This window comes from Aquarana catesbeiana, linkage group LG09, assembly GCF_042186555.1.
Source record: "Aquarana catesbeiana isolate 2022-GZ linkage group LG09, ASM4218655v1, whole genome shotgun sequence".
NCBI classification, from domain to species: Eukaryota; Metazoa; Chordata; class Amphibia; order Anura; family Ranidae; genus Aquarana; species Aquarana catesbeiana.
This window is the reverse complement of record NC_133332.1, coordinates 220,663,519-220,686,601: the sequence shown is the minus strand read 5'-3', so window position 1 is coordinate 220,686,601 and position 23,083 is coordinate 220,663,519. Positions and strand designations below refer to the sequence as shown.

Genomic DNA, 23,083 nt, shown 5'->3' with positions numbered 1-23,083 from the left:
TCCCCCCTTTTTCCTTCCCATCCTATCGCTGTTATGACCTTTTGCAACCGTTATTTTGATACTCATATTTATATGAATATATACTGTTCTTATAATTTGTAATTTCATGTGTTCATTGTATTTACAGATGTATCATGGAGACTGTCTATACCACCTGGGGTAAATCTTCCATCTGCAGTGCTATGGTGGGGCCACTAGGGGCAATGTGCGGCCGCCCAGCGCCACCTCTACTATGACTGTGGATGGTGGCGCGTTCGGTATCCCATGGCTGCCAAGTCGGTGCGGCCGTGTCTGCGCCGTTCCTCTCTCTCCCCCCCTTTCCATTGTGGACGGACATCCGTTGGCCGACATGGATGGGCAGATGCGTGGTGTCGGACCTCCCTGCATCCAGATCCATTGGATGCAGGGGCTTGAACCGCCCCTCTGTCTGCCCCTCTTTGCGCCATTGGATGACTTGCCCACAGGGGGATGAGCGGTCTGTGCTCCAGACCCGGCCCCCTCTGGTTGCTTGGTTACCTAGACGCGACTGCCGCCCCTCTCCCCGGCGCGCTGTCAGCTGTTTTGATATGCGCCGGTGATTGGGTCATGCGCAGTACGCGCCAGCGGCCGGCCTGAATGACGTCACGTCGGGCTTGCCGATTGGTGACTACAGGCGGGGCGGGTGTACAAGAGACGCCGTCATGGCGTCTCTTTGTGTACTGATTCTACAAACTACTACCTGTGGTGAGATAGCGGCGTTACGCTCCACCACCCACCTCTGTTCCTTTACTCCTATATGTTCTACAATTAGGTAAGTCCACACTTCCAGCATCCCTCTTCAATTCCACCCAGTCTAGATTCTATTATATATGACAATCTTTCTACTTATCTAACAGACTCAGCAAGATTGGGGGAACTACATAGCTCCGCAAGGAACTTTAATGTTCATATATCTTGATGAAATTTACAAGCCTGTCCTTGATCGACAGCATTTCCGTTTCTTTCCCCTGCCTTCTCCACCAAAATGCTGGGAATTATTACTATCTACTAAAGAGTCGGTTACGTTTGTGGGTTTTTATCCTTCCTAATTATGAGTTTCTACAGGGTAAGTGTATCTTTGCCCCTTCTAATCACCTTTAAATACATATGCCATCCCCATTCAATATACTGGGAATTACCTCTACATATATTACCTATAGACTATACTTAATACTTACCCCAATCCCTCTCTTCCCCCCCCTCCCCCTCCCCTCCCCCTCCCCCCTTCTTTTCCGTCTCCGGCCCCCCTTTTTTCCTCCCTCCCCTTTTCCCCCCCCCCACCCCCCCCTTTCTCCCCCTCCTCCTCCTCCGTCCCTGTTAGTGTTCTCCCCCTCCCCCCCTCCTCCTCCTTCACTCCCATCTTTTCTCCTCCTCTCTCTTCCCCTCCCTCTCTCCCCACCCCCCCACTCTCCTTCCCTTTATTCCCCCCTCCTCTCCCCCCCTCCCTTTCCCCCCCCCTTCCCTTTCCCCCCCCTCTCCCCCCCTTTCCCCCCCTCTCCCCCCCCCCCCTTCCTCCTTCTCCCCTCCTTTCTTCCTGTCACTCTTTTCCTAACCCTTCCCTCCCCTTTCTCCCCCTTCCCTCCCCCCATTCCCGCCTATTTCCCCCCCCCCCTTTCCTTCCTCCTTTTCCTCCCTCCCCTCCCCCCCTCCCTTCTGCCCATCTCACTCCTCCCTTGCCCCTCCTTCCCTTTCCCTGACTTTACCTATTAATTAGTTCATATTGCACTTCTCTACTTTTCTTACTCTTTATTATAGATTTGTACTATGTTACACCTGTCCCCACATTGCCTTTTCTCCGCCTGATTACTGCAGGGTTGATGCTCCCTTGGTGCTTTCTCTAGACAGCCTCCATTTAACTTATTTTATTTACTAATTCCTTCCTTCTTGGTGTATACGTTAATGTACATACAAAAAAATGTTCTGGAAATTCTGATAATATTGTATCATTTATTACAGTTTTTTCCACTCTATGCTCCTGAAGAAGCGCACAAGGCGCGTAACATGTCGAGCTTATGAGCTTACACAGAATTTGACTGCCACCCATCACATAGTGTTTGAACCCTACAATTTGTATTGTAACTATATAGATCAATAAGATGTGTTGGTCTTTTGTTGTTCTTACAATCTTTTTGCTCTTTCTACACTAACTGACCTATTGTGTATGGAGTGCATATTCTGTTCATATTGTATGTCATACCTAGTTTTTATCTTTTTGTCCTTTCCCGTTTTTTAATATAATATTTTTGAAATAAAAACAATACTTTTAATAATATAGTATCCTTATTGTGCCTATAAAGTCTTGGTGCCTGCCCACACTTTCTTGTTTTCCCAATCTATTCATATTAGACGTGGCACACATAACTATTCTGTATCCGCATGACCACTATGCGATGATACATATATTATCCATTTCAAGAAAGAGAGGGTGGCTTACATTCCTACATACAGTGGGACCATGGAGAATTAACATAACCACCCTCCAAAAGCAATTTGGAGGAGGCCGAGAGCAATAGAAGATACCTGCTGTCCCCCCCATCCCTCCTTCTTTCCTTCCTTCTCTCTCCTTCCCTTCCTATTTCTTTCTTTCTCCCTCCATCCCTTGTTCAACTCAGACTCGGACCACACCCCCTTTGAGTCACACCCAGTATTTATTAAAAGCATGCCCATTTTTTGCTTCGGTGTGCTCCGCATTTTCCTTTTTCCTCTACACCACACCTTAAAACGAATCCCCGGCCCTAATTATAATAAGACTCCTCCTACAGACAAAAAAGTGTCCCTATAAATTTTTTTACAATGTTTCCAACGATGCAATATTTGTGACATGTATTGCTGGAATAAACGATTGATCGTATGCATTCAGATTAATGAGAGATGGAGTAGGTAGCGGCATAAACATCATCACGGTAAAAGTAAACCTAAAGTGATAATATTCAGCTCTACCTTCTCCTGATGATATTGTCAGCCAATCGTCTTGTAGAGAATTCGCCTTGTATTTAGCAACAAAAAATCCATCCAGCAATCGTTTTCATTTCAGACTCCTCAGTCAGTTTCTCCTCACTTGGCGCTGATAACAGTAAAAGCCGGCTGGCTAGATTCAAACTGTCAGCGTGTGTGTAACAACACGATGCAGGGACATTCTCGTATCATTTCCTGGTGTGATTACATCACTCCGTTGACACTAGCGTTTCATCCACCAATCAGTGGACTTCCTCAGGATTTTTTGTTGCTAACTACAAGACAAATTCTCTGCAAAGTGATTGGCTGACGGTATCATCAGGAGAAGGTAGAGCTGAATATTATCACTTTTTACAGTGATGATGTTTATGACACTCAGTTATATACTGATCTGCTCCCTTCCCATTTATGATACATGTCCAGGATATGCCCTAAGGACAATTTCAATAAGGTACTAAAGAGAAAAATGATGGAAATGTCACAAGTTTGTTATGTAAAGCTAATTTATTGGAACCATTGTGTTTCACACATCCATTACTCAGGAATTCTAACCAGTAATGTGCTTTAATAGCTGTATGCCACTCATCAGCTACCTACTCCATCTCTCATTAATCTGAATACATATGATCAATCATTTATTCCAGCAATACATGTCACAAATATTGTCTGTGACTATCATTTAATTTCATCATGTTTCAACTCTATTATTCATCATTACACTTGGAAAGACTCTCTTTCAAGATTACTAGATATATCAGATGTAAGCTTGTTAGCAGTTATTCATTTCACCAGCACGTCCAATCTACAGCACTAATAGGAACTATTCCTCATTATCTTCAATCATTTCTTCCATCTGTCTTGATGTGATTTGCTGAGATTCTATCGCTGGACTGGACTGAATTATACTGCATCCTTTTACAAGCTGCTCTAGGAATCAACCAACCATTTCTTACTTCAGATCTGAGTTTCTTGAGTCATCTCTAATTTTATGATTATTTGATCTCTGCCTCATACTGGATCACTACTTGGATTGTTTTTACTTTTTGTTTGTATGTGTGTATGTTTTATGTCATTGAATCTTTCTGGAAGGTATGTGTTGTTGTTTGTTCACTCGGATTATTCTGTACCATTTTTTCATTAATAAATTTGATTAGTTTACGCTGCTTGGTTTATTTTTGCCTACTTTACAATTTGTGATATACAACTGTGTTCTCTTTTGTTCAGTGCTTTACTTAGGCACAACCACACCCTACAGGTGCGTCAGCGAGCGATATACTCCTCTCTTTGGGTGGATTATTACCCAACCCTTTATTAATTCAATAGTAAATGGTCTACACCTATAGCATGGACAATATTTAACGTTCTTGAAAGCTTAATAGCTGTTTTTTACCTACAGACACCTGTTATCTGTATAGGCAGTTTGAAATATAATTTCAGAATGAGCACACAGACTTTTGTATAATTCCAGCTGTGACTGGATTCCTGTAAAGAGACCCTGTCAGGTGCACTAGATATCCATACACTTATATTTCACTTCCTCATAACTCTCAGATATATACATCCCAAAACAAGTACCCTTATTAAGGATCAGGAAGCCTCAGAACCCAGCACTCCTCCCTTCCTGTGCTTTCATTTGGTCTCCAACAAAATGGCTGCCTTCGTAGACCTTTGGTTGTTGTTTCCTCATAAAACGATTATCCCCCAGAGCGCCAGTATCCGCTCTGATGATCGGCGTGTTCCCATTGGATGGGTACTTGGCGTCATCCGAGGTCTTGTTTCCTGGTTGGCTGGTTATGTTACCGCCCTTCAGCTGGCTGCCTCGGGTTCAGTGGGTGTTGCGCGTGCCCGGGGCAGAGCTGAGCGGCGGAGCGCGTGCACGGAAGGCCCATGTCTGGTATGAGTAGGGAGAGGAGCGTGTGTGGGGGGGCTCTTCTGGGTTATTGGGACTGCAACTCCCAGCATTAATGTTACGTAAGGACTATAACTCCCACCGAGACTGCTAGACAGGGGCTGTTCAGGGACTACAACTCCTAGCTAGGAACTGTGCAGGAAATACATCTGACGTCATTACTTATAGTCAGGAACTCTCACTGCCAGTTAGGGACAAATAACCATTACTGACAGCCACGGCTCCCAGGGACTACAACCCCCAGCATTACTGCTAGACAGATCCAGCCAGAAATTGTGCAAGGACTACATCCCCCATCATTACTGCTAGACGGATCCAGCCAGCGATTGTATTGTGCAAGGACTACAACCCTCCATCATTACTGCTAGGCAGATCCAGGCAGCGATTGTATTGTGCAAGGACTGCATCCCCCATCATTACTGCTAGGCAGATCCAGCCAGAGATTGTGCAAGGACTACATCCCCCATTATTACTGCTATGCAGATCCAGCCAGCAATTGTATTGTGCAAGGACTACATCCCCCAGCATTACTGCTAGACAGATCCAGCCAGAGATTGTGCAAGGACTACAACCCCCCATCATTACTGCTAGACAGATCCAGCCAGCGATTGTATTGTGCAAGGACTGCATCCCCCATCATTACTGCTAGGCAGATCCAGCCAGAGATTGTGCAAGGACTACATCCCCCATTATTACTGCTATGCAGATCCAGCCAGCAATTGTATTGTGCAAGGACTACATCCCCCAGCATTACTGCTAGACAGATCCATCCAGAGATTGTGCAAGGACTACATCCCCCAGCATTACTGCTAGACAGATCCATCCAGAGATTGTGCAAGAACTACAGCCCCCAGCATTACTGCTAGACAGGTCCAGCCAGAGATTGTGCAAGGACTACAACCCCCCATCATTACTGCTAGACAGGTCCAGCCAGAGATTGTGCAAGGACTACAACCCCCCATCATTACTGCTAGACAGGTCCAGCCAGAGATTGTGCAAGGACTACAACCCCCCATCATGACTGCTAGACAGGTCCAGCCAAAGATTGTGCAAGGACTACAACCCCCCATCATTACTGCTAGACAGGTCCAGCCAGAGATTGTGCAAGGACTACAACCCCCATCATTACTGCTAGACAGGTCCAGCCAGAGATTGTGCAAGGACTACAACCCCCATCATTACTGCTAGACAGATTCAGACAGAGATTGTGCAAGGACTACAACCCCCCATCATTACTGCTAGACAGGTCCAGCCAGAGATTGTGCAAGGACTACAACCCCCCATCATTACTGCTAGACAGGTCCAGCCAGAGATTGTGCAAGGACTACAACCCCCCATCATTACTGCTAGACAGGTCCAGCCAGAGATTGTGCAAGGACTACAACCCCCCATCATTACTGCTAGACAGGTCCAGCCAGAGATTGTGCAAGGACTACAACCCCCCATCATTACTGCTAGACAGGTCCAGCCAGAGATTGTGCAAGGACTACAACCCCCCATCATTACTGCTAGACAGGTCCAGCCAGAGATTGTGCAAGGACTACAACCCCCCATCATTACTGCTAGACAGGTCCAGCCAGAGATTGTGCAAGGACTACAACCCCCCATCATTACTGCTAGACAGGTCCAGCCAGAGATTGTGCAAGGACTACAACCCCCCATCATTACTGCTAGACAGGTCCAGCCAGAGATTGTGCAAGGACTACAACCCCCCATCATTACTGCTAGACAGGTCCAGCCAGAGATTGTGCAAGGACTACAACCCCCCATCATTACTGCTAGACAGGTCCAGCCAGAGATTGTGCAAGGACTACAACCCCCCATCATTACTGCTAGACAGGTCCAGCCAGAGATTGTGCAAGGACTACAACCCCCCATCATTACTGCTAGACAGGTCCAGCCAGAGATTGTGCAAGGACTACAACCCCCCATCATTACTGCTAGACAGGTCCAGCCAGAGATTGTGCAAGGACTACAACCCCCCATCATTACTGCTAGACAGGTCCAGCCAGAGATTGTGCAAGGACTACAACCCCCCATCATTACTGCTAGACAGGTCCAGCCAGAGATTGTGCAAGGACTACAACCCCCCATCATTACTGCTAGACAGGTCCAGCCAGAGATTGTGCAAGGACTACAACCCCCCATCATTACTGCTAGACAGGTCCAGCCAGAGATTGTGCAAGGACTACAACCCCCATCATTACTGCTAGACAGGTCCAGCCAGAGATTGTGCAAGGACTACAACCCCCCATCATTACTGCTAGACAGGTCCAGCCAGAGATTGTGCAAGGACTACAACCCCCATCATTATTGCTAGACAGATTCAGCCAGAGATTGTGCAAGGACTACAACCCCCATCATTACTGCTAGACAGGTCCAGCCAGAGATTGTGCAAGGACTACATCCCCATCACTACTGCTAGACAGATCCAGCCAGAGATTGTATTGTGCAAGGACTACATCCCCCATCATTACTGCTAGACAGGGCTAGCCAGCGATTGTATTGTGCAAGGACTGCTTAGACAGATCCAGCCAGAGATTGTACAAGGACTACATCCCCCAGCATTACTGCTAGACAGATCCATCCAGAGATTGTGCAAGAACTACAGCCCCAGCATTACTGCTAGACAGATCCAGCCAGAGATTGTGCAAGGACTACAACCCCCAGCATTACTACTAGACAGGTCCAGCCAGAGATTGTGCAAGGATTACATCCCCCAGCATTACTGCTAGACAGGTCCAGCCAGAGATTGTGCAAAGATTACATCCCCCAGCATTACTGCTAGGTCCAGCCAGAGATTGTGCAAGGACTACAACCCCCAGCATTACTGCTAGATCCATCCAGAGATTGTGCAAGGACTACAACCCCCAGCATTACTGCTGGACAGGTCCAGCTAGAGATTGTGCAAGGACTACAACCCCCAGCATTACTGCTAGACAGGTCCAGCCAGAGATTGTGCAAGGACTACATCCCCCAGCATTACTGCTAGGCAGGTCCAGCCAGAGATTGTGCAAGGACTACATCCCCCAGCATTACTGCCAGACAGGTCCAGCCAGAGATTGTGCAAGGACTACATCCCCCAGCATTACTGCCAGACAGGGCCAGCCAGAGATTGTGCAAGGACTACAAATCCCAGCATTACTGCTAGGCAGATCCAGCCAGAGATTGTGCAAGGACTACACCCCCCATCGTTACTGCTAGACAGGTCCAGGGAGAGATTGTGCAAGGACTATATCCCCCAGCATTACTGCTAGACAGGTCCAGCCAGAGATTGTGCAAGGACTACAGCCCCCATCATTACTGCTAGACAGATTCAGTTCAGCCAGAGATTGTGCAAGGACTACAACCCCCAGCATTACTACTAGACAGGTCCAGCCAGAGATTGTGCAAGGATTACATCCCACAGCATTACTGCTAGAACCAGCCAGAGATTGTGCAAGGACTTCAACCCCCAGCATTACTGCTAGACAGGGCCTGCCAGAGATTGTGCAAGGACTACAACCCCCAGCATTACTGCTAGACAGGTCCAGCCAGAGATTGTGCAAGGACTATAACCCCCATCATTACTGCTAGATCCAGCCAGAGATTGTGCAAGGACTACAACCCCCATCATTACTGCTAGACAGGGCCAGCCAGAGATTGTGCAAGGACTACATCCTCCATCATTACTGCTAGACAGATCCAGCCAGAGATTGTGCAAGGACTACATCCCCCAGCATTACTGCTAGACAGGTGCAGCCAGAGATTGTGCAAGGATTACATCCCCCAGCATTACTGCTAGACAGGTCCAGCCAGAGATTGTGCAAGGATTACATCCCCCAGCATTACTGCTAGACAGGTCCAGCCAGAGATTGTGCAAGGATTACATCCCCCAGCATTACTGCTAGACAGGTCCAGCCAGAGATTGTGCAAGGATTACATCCCCCAGCATTACTGCTAGACAGGTCCAGCCAGAGATTGTGCAAGGACTATAATCCCCATCATTACTGCTAGATCCAGCCAGAGATTGTGCAAGGACTTCAACCCCCAGCATTACTGCTAGACAGGGCCAGCCAGAGGTTGTGCAAGGACTACAATCCCCATCATTACTGCTAGACAGATTCAGTTCAGCCAGAGATTGTGCAAGGACTACAACCCCCAGCATTACTACTAGACAGGTCCAGCCAGAGATTGTGCAAGGACTACAACTCCCAGCATTACTGCTAGATAGGGCCAGCCAGAGATTGTGCAAGGACTACAACTCCCAGCATTACTGCCAGACAGGTCTAATTGGAGGCTTTCTGTCTGGTGAGGAACTACAACTCCCAGCATATAGATCCCCAGCCATGTATTCTATCTGTAGCGCTTTGTTTACTGAGGAACTACAACTCCCAGGCATGTTGTCCATGCCGTCATTACAAATGATCTGGTTGGTCAGGTGATGTCACATGGGGGATTTTGTAGCAGAGATGAATCATTATCAGAGATCAGTAATAATAGGGAGCAGTTTAATCCCTGGAGTCTCTAATGATTGTATAGTATTGGGTTATGCTCTCCTAGAAATCTCTCCTTCAGAAATTTGTTACTGATCCACAGAGATGAATGAAGAGCGATTGTCGCTGGTGATTATGCCCATAACGTGAAACGCTGTTGAATCTCAGTAATAATTGCATTAAGAGCCGGTTTACAACACATGCAGTCCAGTGAGTTGCTTTTTTTTTTTCTTTCTGCATCAAAAACGCATGGATAGCAGGTTATATGGTTTTTTAATGGCATAGTTCACACCAGTGCAGTTAGTTCCAGGGCTTTCCAGTTCCAGAAAAAAAAAAAATTTCTGCACTTTACTGGAACGTGGTAAAATGTACTGGAACACACCTAAATGCACCAAAAACGCATTGGAACACACGTCCTTATTTTAGGTTAAGAAAAATGAGGAGGGAAAAATTGCACTGGACCTGATCATGCCATGCATGCAGAAAAGCATCTGGAACGCATCTGGACTGCGTTTCCATGGTGTGGACTGGCCCTAAAGATGTAAGAGTGTGAACTTCCTAGCTAGAACGCAGCCGCTCATGTTGTGGTAGGATGACAGCTATGTGGATACACTGCCCCCCATGCTTCACTGATTATTATTATTTTTGTAATGCAAATTTTATCAAACTGTCACAAGTTCCACACAAAAAATGGAACTTACGCTTTTCGCAACCCCCCCCCCGTCCGGTGTCACTACGCCACTTCCCGCTTTCTGCTGGGAGACACATGGGTCCCAGAGACAGCAGGGACCATTCAGATTGCGCAGCGTGACTCATGTATGCGCAGTAGGGAATCAGGAAGTGAAGCCTCAAGGCTTCACTTTCTGATTCCCTTACCAAAGATGGCGGCAGCAGCATCCAAGGACCGAGGGACGGTTCAGCCTCGGGTGCCGACATCGCGGGTGCCCTGGACAGGTAAGTGTCCTTATTTTAAAAGTCAGCAGCTGCAGTATTTATAGCTTCTGACTTTAAAAAAAAAAAAAAAAAATTTGGCGGACCTCCGCTTTAAGTTCTTTTGACCACAGTATAGTGTGAGGGGGTGGATTGCATGTCATACTTTAAGACCCTTTTCAAACTGGGGCGGCGGGTTAGTTAGCGGTAAAGCGCTGCTAGTTTTAGCGGCGCTTTACTGCTGTGTTAGCGCCACTTTTCAGCTGCTAGCGGGTTGTTTTTAACGGCTGAGGAAAGGGTTAATAGCCCCCATTTTGCTGCGCTGTTGAAGCGCTTTGCAGCCGCTCCTGCAGCATTGCCCATTAATTTTAATGGACAGGGGCAGTGGAGGAGCGCTGTATATGTTTTTTCATTCCAGGTAGTACTCACTGGCGCATCATTTTTCTTATCATTAATCAGCTACCTGGCTTCCTGTGTCCAGGGGTGGCCTTTATGTGCGCCCCGCTTGCACATGACCCCAGAATACCTCAGCTCCCGGGTCGGACATTTTTCCTGGACCCTGGTACCATACCCGCTATACCCCTACGCACTGTTTTACATGTAAGTACTCAGGGTGGGCTCTCCTGCCCTCCCCCCAGTATGACCACCCATACTTAGACTAATTGTATTGTACTATTTCTTTCTAGACGTCCCTAGGCTATCGCCCCTGATGAGTGTCTTTCACACAAAACGCGTTGGGCATTGTGGGATGCAGATATATGTCTATTACACATTTTTACCTCCAAACAATCCTATCTGTACCATGATTTTACTGTTTACACCTTTATTCCCGGTGAAAGTGCTGCTGTAACATCACATGTATACATACGGAATTTTTTCGTTTTTGTCTGTATGAATTATCAATTGTGACTACCACTTGGCACCAAATGGGTATATATTTGATATACTCTTGATGTCTGTATTACGTTCGCACATACATATGTGCTTGTAAATACTTTATAAAATGATATTCACTATTATAGATGTGGTTTATGATATTGATATGACTGTGCATCTCATTACGATCAATAAATATGTATTTTCATCCAGTCATTTTCACGGTGTCCATAACCTCATTTTAAAGTCCCAACTTTCCCATTTTTAGTCTCGATTTTAGGGATGGAGGCACACCACATATGTGCCTCATTTAAAGTCCCAAATTTCCCCCCCTTCTTCTCTATACACCACTCCCGCACCGCCCCAAAGATGCTACTTGCAGGACTTTTTTTTTTTTTTCTGTCCTGTAAGCGCACCGCCCCCAGTGTGAAAGCACTTGGACTTTCACACTGGGGTGGCCTGAGAGGTGCTTTACAGGTGCTATTTTTAGCGCTAAAACGCCCCAGTGTGAAAGGGGTCTAATCCCGCGTACACACGGCCGGACTTTTCGACCAAACTTGTCCGACGGAACAAATCCGTCGGACAATCCGACCGTGTGTGGGCTTCATCGGACCTGCAGTGGACCTTTTCTGTCGAAAATGTGACGGACTTTAGATTTAGAACATGTTTCAAATCTTTCCAATGGACTTGAGTCCGGTTGAAAAATCAGTTTGTCTGTTTGCTAGTCCGACAGACGAAATCCAACGCTAGGGCAGCTATTGGCTACTGGCTATCAACTTCCTTATTCTAGTCCAGTCGTACGTCATTGCAGTCGAATCCATCGGACTTTGGTGTGATCGTGTGTAGAAAAGTCTGATTCGATGGAAGTCCGTCAAAGTCCGACGTGATTCAGTCCATAGAAAGTCCGGTCGTGTGTAGACAGCATTAGAGTACACAACAGTAATGTTTTTGGTGTGAACTGGCCTGATAGGAAACAGAGCATCTGCGGCCGAGAAACCACCGCAAAGCGCCTCTGCAGAGGCGTTTTGCCAGCGCTATAGCCGCGCTGTCCCATTGATTTTAATGGGCAGGAGCGGCTTATACACCACTCCTTCCCCGCTCCAAAGATGCTGCTAGCAGGACTTTTTTTCCCGTCCTGCCAGCGCACCGCCCCAGTGTGAAAGCCCTTGGGGCTTTCACATTGGAGACAAAGCAGCGACACTTTCAGGTCGGTTTGCAGGTGCTATTTTTAGTGCAATAGCGCCTGCAAACCGCCCCAGTGTGAAAGGGGCCTTAGCTGATGCTTTAAATATCATTACTGAACTGTCACTATAAATATCATGGGATTCTGGACAGTCTGATGCTAGGTTGTTGGTACCACCCACCAGGGTGCCCTCATACAACGGTATGAGGGCACCCTGGTGGGTGGTGCCAACAACCTAGCATCAGACTGTCCAGAATCCCATGATATTTATAGTGACAGTTCAGTAATGATATTTAAAGCATCAGCTTTAAATATTACTGAACTGGGGAGGTGCTTTCTTCTAGTCACTGACTTGTGATGTGTGTGTTGCAATCGGCATGTTGTAGTATAATCTAACTGCTTATTAACATTTTTCTTTAGGTTAAGTATAGACTTGGTGAAGAACTAGAATAACCAATCCTTATTCACTGTGTACATTATCTGGTAAGAATAGTATGTTAGACTTCAGTCCGCAGGTGTCATTGTGCCTGTCCTGGGCCCAGAGGTGTCATTCTGTTGGGACCCCTAGGTGTTAGTGTATAATTTTTTATGTTGTCCCCAAACATCTGTACATAATTGCCTGGTGCCCTCAGGGGTCTGCATGTCCATGGCCTGGCGCCCTCATCAATACTTTACTGTGTTGGGGCTTCAAACGTCAGCATTGTCCTGGTACCAGGGCTTTTTTTCTCAGAGAATAGGTGCAGGAACTCGCCTTCCTGCCCCCAACCACGCCATTCCCCGAGGAGAGACGTAAATCAACATTAATTAATCTGCGCTTTGCACAAGGTGCAAGAGGCACAAAGTACCGCACTCAGGAGCGAATAATAGAGGGCTCTGGAGTGCATACTGTGCAGTGATGAGGTGTGTGTATCACACAAGGTACAGAAACATATCAGCACAAGTGATAATATTTACATATTCCTTCCCAAGGTAACCATCTATTCCACACCTCTGTGCCTCCCATTCACAGCTCACCTCTGTACCCCTGTCCACAGCTCACATCTACAACCCTCGTTCATATCTCACCTCTTCTTCTCCTCCTTGTCCACAGCTCACCTCTTCTTCTCCTCCTTGTCCACAGCTCACCTCTTCTTCTCCTCCTTGTCCACAGCTCACCTCTTCTTCTCCTCCTTGTCCACAGCTCACCTCTTCTTCTCCTCCTTGTCCACAGCTCACCTCTTCTTCTCCTCCTTGTCCACAGCTCACCTCTTCTTCTCCTCCTTGTCCACAGCTCACCTCCTGTTCCTCTTGTCCACAGCTCACCTCCTGTTCCTCTTGTCCACAGCTCACCTCCTCTTCCACAGCACATCTCTGTACTCCTGTCCAAAGTTCACCTTAGCACCCCCACAACTATCCTTTGTATGCCCTGTCAACAGTTCAACTCTGCACCCCCCAGTCCTCCCCTATGTTGCTTCTCTGCACAACCACCCCTTCTCCATTTTCCCACCAGGTCTCACCTGCAAAAATCCCCCCCCCCCCCCGTGCTTACCTCTGTACAACCGGCCCCCCAGCTCTCAATATTTACCGCTTTTCATAAACCCCCCCCCCCCCCCAACTCTTTACAGCTCTCACCTCCACAGATCCCCTCCCCCACCTTCACAGCTCTCACCTCTTCACAATTCCCCTCTACTCTTTACAAATCCCTCCTTTACAGCTCTCACCTCTTCACAAATCCCCCCCCCCCATATTCTTCACAAATCCCCCCCATATTCTTCACAAATCCCCCCCCCCCATATTCTTCACAACCCCCCCCCCATATTCTTCACAAACCCCCCCCCCATATTCTTCACAAATCCCCCCCCCATATTCTTCACAAATCCCCCCCCATATTCTTCACAAATCCCCCCCCCCATATTCTTCACAATTCCCCCCCCCCCATATTCTTCACAAATCCCCCCCCCCCATATTCTTCACAAATCCCCCCCCCATATTCTTCACAAATCCCCCCCCCCATATTCTTCACAAATCCCCCCCCCATATTCTTCACAAATCCCCCCCCCCCATATTCTTCACAAATCCCCCCCCCCATATTCTTCACAAATCCCCCCCCATATTCTTCACAAATCCCCCCCCCCCATATTCTTCACAAACACACCCCCCCCATATTCTTCACAAATCCCCCCCATATTCTTCACAAATTCCCCCCCTTCACAAATTTCCCTCCCCCCTTCTTTATAAATCCCCTCCCCCTCAACACTTCACAAATTTCCCCATTCATTATAAATCCCCTCCACGCTTCACAAATTCCCCCCTCCACGCTTCACAAATTCCCCCCTCCACGCTTCACAAATTCCCCCCTCCACGCTTCACAAATTCCCCCGCTTCACAAATTCCCCCCCATTCTTTATAAATCCCCCCCCACGCTTCACAAATTCCCCCCGCTTCACAAATTCCCCCCCATTCTTTATAAATCCCCCCCCACGCTTCACAAATTCCCCCCATTCTTTATAAATTTCCCCCTCCACACTTCACAAATTCCCACGCTTCATAACCTTCCCCCCATTCTTTATAAATTTCCCCCATTGTTCACAAATTCCCATGCTTCATAACCTTCCCCCCATTCTTTATAAATTCCCCCATTGTTCACAAATTCCCCCCTCCACGCTTCACAACTTCCCCCAATTCTTTATAAATTCCCCCCATTGTTCACAAATTCCCCCCATTCTTTATAAATTTCCACGCTTCATAAATTCCCCCATTCTTTATAAATCCCCCACTCCACACTTTATAAATTCCCCCCCATTCTTTATAAATTCCCCCCATTCTTTATAAATTCCCCCCATTCTTTATAAATCCCCCCCCTCCACACTTCACAAATTCCCCCAATTCTTTATAAATCCCCCCCCCTCCACACTTTACAAATTCCCCCTATTCTTCCCCCCCTCCACACTGCATAAATCCCCCCCCCATTCTTCACAAATTCCCCCCTCCACGTTTCAGAAATGCCCCCATTCTTTATACATTCCCCCCTCCCTCATTTTTCACAGCTCTCATCTCTTCTCACATCCCCCCTCCCATTCTCACAGCTCTTACCTTTTCACAAATCTCCCCCAGCTGTCACTTCTGCACTACACCTCTAACCTCCCCACAGCTGCCTCTCTGCAAACGCCCCCCTTTCCTCCACTGCCCTCTCTCACCTTTTCAAACGAGCCTCACAGGGCTGCAGCTGGCAAATCTGTGCTAGATGTGCGGCGTGTGCCGTTTTTTTTCCCCCAACACATTGTAACTTACCACGGAGCCGAGAGCACAGAGCTGAGTGTGGAGAGCTGGAACGCTTCACTCGGCTCTGTGCTACACAAGTCGGACAGGTGGGAGCGGGGACAGGAGCGGCTTCCTGAAGCAGCACAGGAACGGCAATGAGAGAACAAAATGAGAGCATTTGAGGGGTTGGGACCGGGGGAATCCACCAACATATGCCTTACCTGCACATGCCCTGGATGCCTGACAATAGCTCACAGAAGGCGGCGGAGGAAGTAAGTAGTTCAAAAACTTCCTCTACCGCCTTCTGTGATTAATGACAGGTTGGAGAGGATAGGGCTAGCCAGAGGTGGCGGAATGCCGTTCTGCCGAGTTCCGGCTGAAAAAAAGCCCTGCCTGGTAGTCTTTACTCACAATGATGCTGATCTGTTAAGATTCCTAAAAAGGTAATTCTTTCAAATGCGTGTCTGTTCCACCAACAAAATAATGTGCCATAATATAATCCCGTTTTCCACTGAAGAGAAGGAATAAAAGCAACGGACTCTTTTTGGGTGAGTGCTACTCCTTTGGAAGATTGACTGAGTATCTACTGGAGACCCCTTAGGATTAGAATGATGTACAATGCTGTTTATTAATAGTGTTCTGGTGAGTGCATATTGGTGACGGAAGAGCACCGGGCACATTGTGTGGTTTTTTTTTTTTTTTTATTGCTGCACTGAGAAGTGTCACTAGCAGAGGACTTCTTTAATTTTTAACCACTTCAATAATCCTACACCTTGTGGATTCTTTGATTTGCATGGGATTTCTTTTTATGCACACTGTGACCATGCGTATTTTTTTTTTTAACTCATATGTTTATATTTTTTATATGATTTTTTTTATATGAAGGTTTTTTTATTTTTTCACTTTTATTACAATTCTTGTATGAATTTGCATGCTTATTAAAGTGGTGTTCCACCCCAAAAAAAAAAAAAAAACATACATGAAAAATCCTAAAAAAAAAAAAATACAAAAAAAACATTTGGGTATTTTTTTTTTTTTTTTTACTCACCTCTAAATGCCTGTTGCTAGGGGGTCCCTCGTAGTCTGCCTCTTTCAGTGCCTGGGCTGGTGACATCACTTCCGTCTCGGCACAGGAAGGGCTGAGCTCTGCTCCCTCCCTCTTGTCAATCATCTGGGACCCATTACAGGTCCCAGGTGACTGAGCGGGCAATCACGGCGCTCGGCGCCGCTCGCGCATACGCAGTGGGTGCCAGGCAGTGAAGCCACAGCCCGGTGCCCACAGTTGCTATGCCGGCGCCACCGAACGGAGGGGGAGACGATCCCCCGCATCGCTGGGACAGGTAAGTGTCCAATTAAAAAGTCAGCAGCTGCAGTATTTATAGCTGCTGACTTTTAATTTTTTTTTGTTTTTGATGGGCCCTCCTCTTTAAGATTAACTTTGTGATTGGTAAGGTTTTTATGCGCTGCACTTGATGTAAAAATTGGTTCCAGTTGTGCAACATTATACCACAATATTAGGCAACCATGCATGTCAAGCAATACAGTCTTCATGCCAGCCAGCTATCTGTACCCATTTCTTTCACTGGCTGGCCGCAGCTCTTCTGCTATTTCAGACAGGCATTGTCTTCCCCTGTGTCAGGAAAACTCAGAATGTTATGTGCAGTGAGGGAAAAAAGGATTTGATCCCCTACTTATTTTGTACGTTTGTCCACTGACAGAGATATGATCAATCTATAATTTTAATGGTAGGTGTATTTTAACAGCAAGGGACAGAATAACAACAACAAAATCCAGAAAAACACATTTCAAAAATGTATAAATTTTATTTGCATTTTCATAAGTGAAATAAGTGTTTGACCCCTTTGCAAAACATGACTTAGTACTTGTTGGCAATCAGAGGTCAGACGTTTCTTGTAGTTGGCCACCAGGTTTGCACACATCTCAGGAGGGATTTTGTCCCACTTCTCTTTGCAGATCCTCTCCAAGTCATTAAGGTTTCAAGGCTGATGTTTGGTAATTCGAACCTTCAGCTCCCTCCACATATTTTCTATGGGATTAAGGTCTGCAGACTGGCTAGGCCACTCCAGGATCTTAATGTGCTTATTCTTGAGCCACTCCTTTTTTGCCTTGGCTGTGTGGATTGGGTCATTGTTATGCTGGAATACCCATCCACGACCCATTTTCAATGACCTGGCTGAGGGAATGAGGTTCTCACTCAAGATTTGACGGTACATGGCCCCATTCATCGTGCCTTTGATGCAGTGAAGTTGTCCTGTCCCCTTAGCAGAAAAACACCCCCAAAGCATAATGTTTCCACCTCCATGTTTGAGGGTGGGGATGGTGTTCTTGGGGTCATGGGCAGTATTCTTCCTCCTCCAAACACGGCGAGCTTGATGCCAAAGAGCTTGATTTTGGTCTCATCTGATCACAACGCTTTCACCCAGTACTCCTCTGAATCATTCAGATGTTCATTAGCGAACTTCAGACGGGCCTGTTCATGTGTGGAGCAGGGAGACCTTGCGGGCGCTACAGGAATTTAGTCCTTCATGGCATAGTGTGTTACAAATTATGTTTTCTTGGTGACTATGGTCCCAGCTGCCTTGAGATCTTCTCCTGTGTAGTTCTGGGCGGATTCCTCACTAGTGATTGGCTCGGCCGTGTTTGGATCAAACTCGCTAGGAAGCCGTCACTGCACACTGCCAATCTTAGGCAGTGAGGCATTTCCCGACTGGCAGCTGCACATACACACACTGCCTAGAATTGGTGGTGTGCAGTCCTGGCTTACTGGCGGATTTGATCCGAACACGCCCAAGTCCATTCTTATTCCTCACTGGTTCACATGATCATTGAAACTCCATGAGGTGAGATCTTGCATGGAGCCCCAGACGGAAGATTGACAGTTTTGTTGTGTTTCTTCCTTTTGCAAATAATCACACCAACTGTTGTCACCCTTTCACCAAGCTGCTTGGCGATGGTCTTGTAGCCTATTCCAGCCTTGTGTAGGTCTACAATCTTCTCCCTGACATCTTGGACTGAGCTTTGGTCTTGGCCATGGTGGAAGGAGTGGAATCTGATTGCTTCTGTGGACAGGTGTATTTTATACAGGTAACAAGCTGAGATTAGGAGCACTTCCTTTCAGAGTGCTCCTAGTCTCAGCTCGTTCCTGTATAGAAGACATCTGGGAGCCAGAAATCTTGCTAATAGGGGATCTATATATTATAATTTTTTTTTTTTTTTTTTATGCATTTTACTGGATATTTTTGTTGTTTTGTCCCTTACTGTTTTAAAAATAAATCTACCATTAAAATGTATAGACTGGGGGCGTGGCCGGATGGGAGTCTGCGCAGAAGTGTCTGTGAAGAGCTGCCGTCCTGAAGCACATTCGTAGTTTTTATCCCCAGCAACCCTGCCTCGCTCTCTCCACAGACCCCAAAGTCCCCATAGCCGCCTGGGGCCGTTAGCACGCCGCTGCTTTGTGATCCAGCCGCTCGAAGGACAGTCTGTGGCTCCGGCCTTAACATGGGGAGTAGCGGCCATCTTGCTCAAACTGGCTGCTGTGCCAACGCTGCCTCCTGGCTCTCCTGCGCCCAGCTCTCTCCTCGCATGGACAATGGAGCTATCCAGCCTGCCATCCGCTGCCTACAGTCCTCTTGTTACCGCTCCTGTATGCCAGCCTGAAGGGGCAACAAGGGTCCAGCAAGTAAGCAGCGGCTATCTTGCTATGCCCCGGCAGACGCTTGCGGCCTCCCCGTCTCATCTGTACCAGTTTCAGGCCCCAATTGACCACCGGAGCACCCCGGCCTGACGGATCACGGCCCCCGACGAGGATTGTAGCGGGTATCCACCTCCATCTGTGGCACAGGTAGTGGCCCAGGCCCTGACCCTGGTGCCACGTGTGGTGGCCATCTTGCTCCACCCATCCGCAGTGATACTGGAGGTCTCCCTAACCCCTCTGTGCCTGAACCACTCCCTGCACAGCCATCAGAGCTGCCCAGCCTGTTCAACTGACACTTGCAGCCCTCATCATGAGAACTCCTCTGCTTCCACAGCCACCTGAAGAGCAATTATCAGCACCAGTCCTGTGAGTAGCGGCCATCTTAATACACCCCAACAACTTTTTTGGCCTTCCTGATTCCTCTGTGCCTGACCCTTGCTCCATCATGGCGCCGAAGCTCCTCACCTGACAGTTTGCTGCCCCACAATAATATTGCAGCAGGTCTCCATCTCACTCTGTGGTGGAGGAGACGAGCCGAGGCCACGATCCTAGCTCCAGAGTCATTTGTAGCGACTATCCAGCCCCATACTAAACACAGTACTTCCCGGCCGCCGATGGACGGCTGAGACATGGGCTGCTGAGCTCTATGCTCTTCTGACATCAACAGACTGTGTTCCCGGTTACCTACACCCGGAATCTGTCATCTTCAAGCTCCTACCCTGCTGACTCTGCTGAGATGCAGCAGGGTACAATCCAACGCTACCTACTCCGTACATCCTGGCTAGACTCCCGCACGGGGAAAGACAAGCTCGCGACCAGTTGCACCCCGGGCAAACCTAAACCCCCCCCCCCCCCAGATGCCGACAGACTCCTCTGTGTGCGAGAACACTGCAGGTAAGCCCTCGGCTCCTCCAATGGGCCCTCCAGTCCCTGCAACTAAGTCAGCTATGTCCCCTTTCACTTACACAGAAGATGGCCCAGTGGAACTGTTACCTTTGGTCTCGGGCGGATCAACCGGCTCCGCGACCACGGCCCTTTGCTCCGCCTTCAGGGCAGATTTTGAATCCTAGGCATCCAAGATGGAAGCCTCCCTCCATTTCGAATTGCAAGCCCTCCAACACCGGGTCTCAGCAACAGAGACCGTGGTGTCTGCTCTGGTTACTACCCAGGATGATCATACAGTTCGTATAGTGGCCCTTGAATCTGCAACCACGGCACACCTCTCCAATTTGCGGCAGCACCAGCTCTGCATAGAGGACAGTGAAAACAGGAGCTGCAGAAATATTAGGTTGCAAGGAGTCCTGGAGGCAACCTCAGGCACTGATCTAAAACCCACTGTCATCTCCATCCTCAAGCAGGTCTTGGGCAGGGAAGTTACACCCCTATATAACTGGACAGAGTACACAGAGTGGGAGGCATGGGGGGGAGGCCGCAATCACCGCCCTTGCGATGTCCTATGCCGGCTCCATTACTAAACCCTGAAAGAAGAGATTATGCGTAAGGTCTGGCGTTTAGGCCCTGTGGTTTTCGATGGATCTACAATACACCACCTATCAGGATCTTTCCCGCAACACATTATACATGAGACTAGTGGTCCTCCCGCTGTTGGATCTGATCCCTCATGGTCGGTCTACTTACACCTGGGGCCATCCTTTCAGTGTCAAAGTAACCCGAGGTGACAATTACAAATTTGTTTTGTCGGATCCCGATCAACTTCCTGCCTTCTTCATCTTCTTTGCACAAGACCCTATCAGCTTTCTGAACTGGCTAGACCCTCCAGAGGACTGTCAAAGACTGCCAGGCCCTCTCCCGCAATGTCGCAGACACCCAAGATCTGGATCCGCTTCTTCTGGTCCTAGAGCAATGTCACCAGAAAACTGATTCGGCTCCCCACGTGAGCCCAACACTGGTTCTTTTTCTTTCTGTTTATTGTTTCACAGTGGGTGTGCATTTTTCAATCTGCAATTTTCAAGCTGGACCTTGGCCAGGTTTGCCTTGGTACTGTTTCTTTTATATGCCTCCCTTCTATAGACTCATGCTAATCCATACTATTTAATTCACAGGGACTGTATAGATGTATGCTGAGATCAGGGGCTCTTCTATTACCTCTACTAGGACCAATGCAACCTAACAGGGATATAGAAAGATAATAACAATACTGCTGCTCTTTATTAATGCTTGGGGGCTTCATTGGACACCTGACAGTCCTGGCCCTACCCATATACTTTCCCATGCATTGGCTATACCGAGGCCAAAATGAATACTCTTTACTTCATTTCCTCTACAAACCTTCCCCTGTCATCGAATTGTTCGATACATTTTGAGTCTCTTAATTGGGAGGCGACCCGGGCGGAATGAAGCCCACCCTTAAATCCCTGGGGTAGTCCCCATAGCCAATGTGCCTTTCCAGTACCTCGGGCCGGTGGACCTACTGACTTGGAGCCCCCCAGACACTGCCTTTTTGCCTGTCCTGGGGCTTTTTTTAAGTCTCCCCTCGGGCCTAATTGACCCTGTACCATAGAACTAGTTGACTTCCTATGTCACCTCATATTTTTGAAATGCTTATAATGCACATTATTGCTCGTGATGGTAGTTGACTGCACATGGGCATTCAGGCGTTTTTTTTTCAAACTGTGATTAAGGTATATGCTGTGTTCTTTTGTCATCTAAAATATACTATGATAGACGGGTGTGTTACAAATATCTTGTATATGTCTGCTATGTTGTTGCGATCACAACTCAGACCTCCTGACGCCGACCTCTCTCCCTAAATAGGTTTGGTACGAGTTGTGCCTAACACGTGATATTTCACGGAGTGTTTCGCTACTGCAGACACCTTTCCCAGGTGTCCTCTCTGTCCAGTCTTCTTCCACTCCTCTTCCTTTTTCAACTCCCTCCCCTTGCTCATGTTTCCCTCTTCTGTTTCTTCAACCCCCCCCTTTCTTGGGTTTTTCTATTTTTCTTTACTTCTTTTGGCTCCACCATGGCCCATACGGTGATATCTCACCCTCGACTAAAACTGTGTTCATACAATGTAAATGGACTCCATGTACCCTCTAAGCAAGGACAAGTCTTCTATCAAATGCATAAGAGCCAAGTTATTGTACTCCTCCTACAGGAGACACACTTTCAATCTGCCTTCACTCCTTCCTGTTCCAACAGATATTTCAACAGATGGTTCCATAGTACCAATCCATCCCAAATAACAAAGTGAGTATCTATTGCTTTTCACAAAACACTCCCCATTGAATTGCTTGATCATCTCTCTGACCCTCAGGGAAGGTATGTCTTTGTGAAATTTTGGCTGTGGGGTGTTAAATTTACGGTAGCTAGCATTTATCTACCAAATGTCAACCAAGTCCCATCAGCTTTGCAGTATCTGAAGATTCTTTGAGTTCATAGAGGGTAAGCTCATCGTGGGTGGAGATTTTAATACCCCTCTGGAGCCACTACTGGACTCCTCCACCTCACGGTCATGTATTTCATTCCCCAAATTGAGGGCTTTGAAATGCGCACTTTACGACTTGCATCTTGTAGACGTTTGGAGGGTACTGTACACCAAGTCTCTACTTGACTACACTCACTTTTCTCAGGTACATCAGACCTATAGTTGCATTGACTATCTCTTGAGTGACCACCGCTGTCTGGATTGGTCTCCTGAGTGCGAAATAGACTCAAAGATCTGGGCGGACCATTCCCCTATATATTGGAAAGTGGCAATATGGGTGGGTGACAATGACAAAGAAATGGCACCAACATCCCTGTAGATAAATGTGAGCGAT

At 47.4% G+C, this 23,083-nt stretch overlaps 1 protein-coding gene across 1 annotated transcript in view; it reads left to right on the top strand.

Moving 5' to 3' along the window:
• The first annotated feature begins 4,738 nt into the window (after positions 1 to 4,738).
• The window catches only part of LOC141108287 (vacuolar fusion protein MON1 homolog B-like), a 72,338-nt gene continuing 53,993 nt past the window's right edge, over positions 4,739 to 23,083 (top strand). The window contains 1 exon segment of the mRNA XM_073599767.1: positions 4,739 to 4,867. Within this exon segment, the coding sequence (XP_073455868.1) occupies positions 4,861 to 4,867 (7 nt within the window). The 5' untranslated portion in view covers positions 4,739 to 4,860.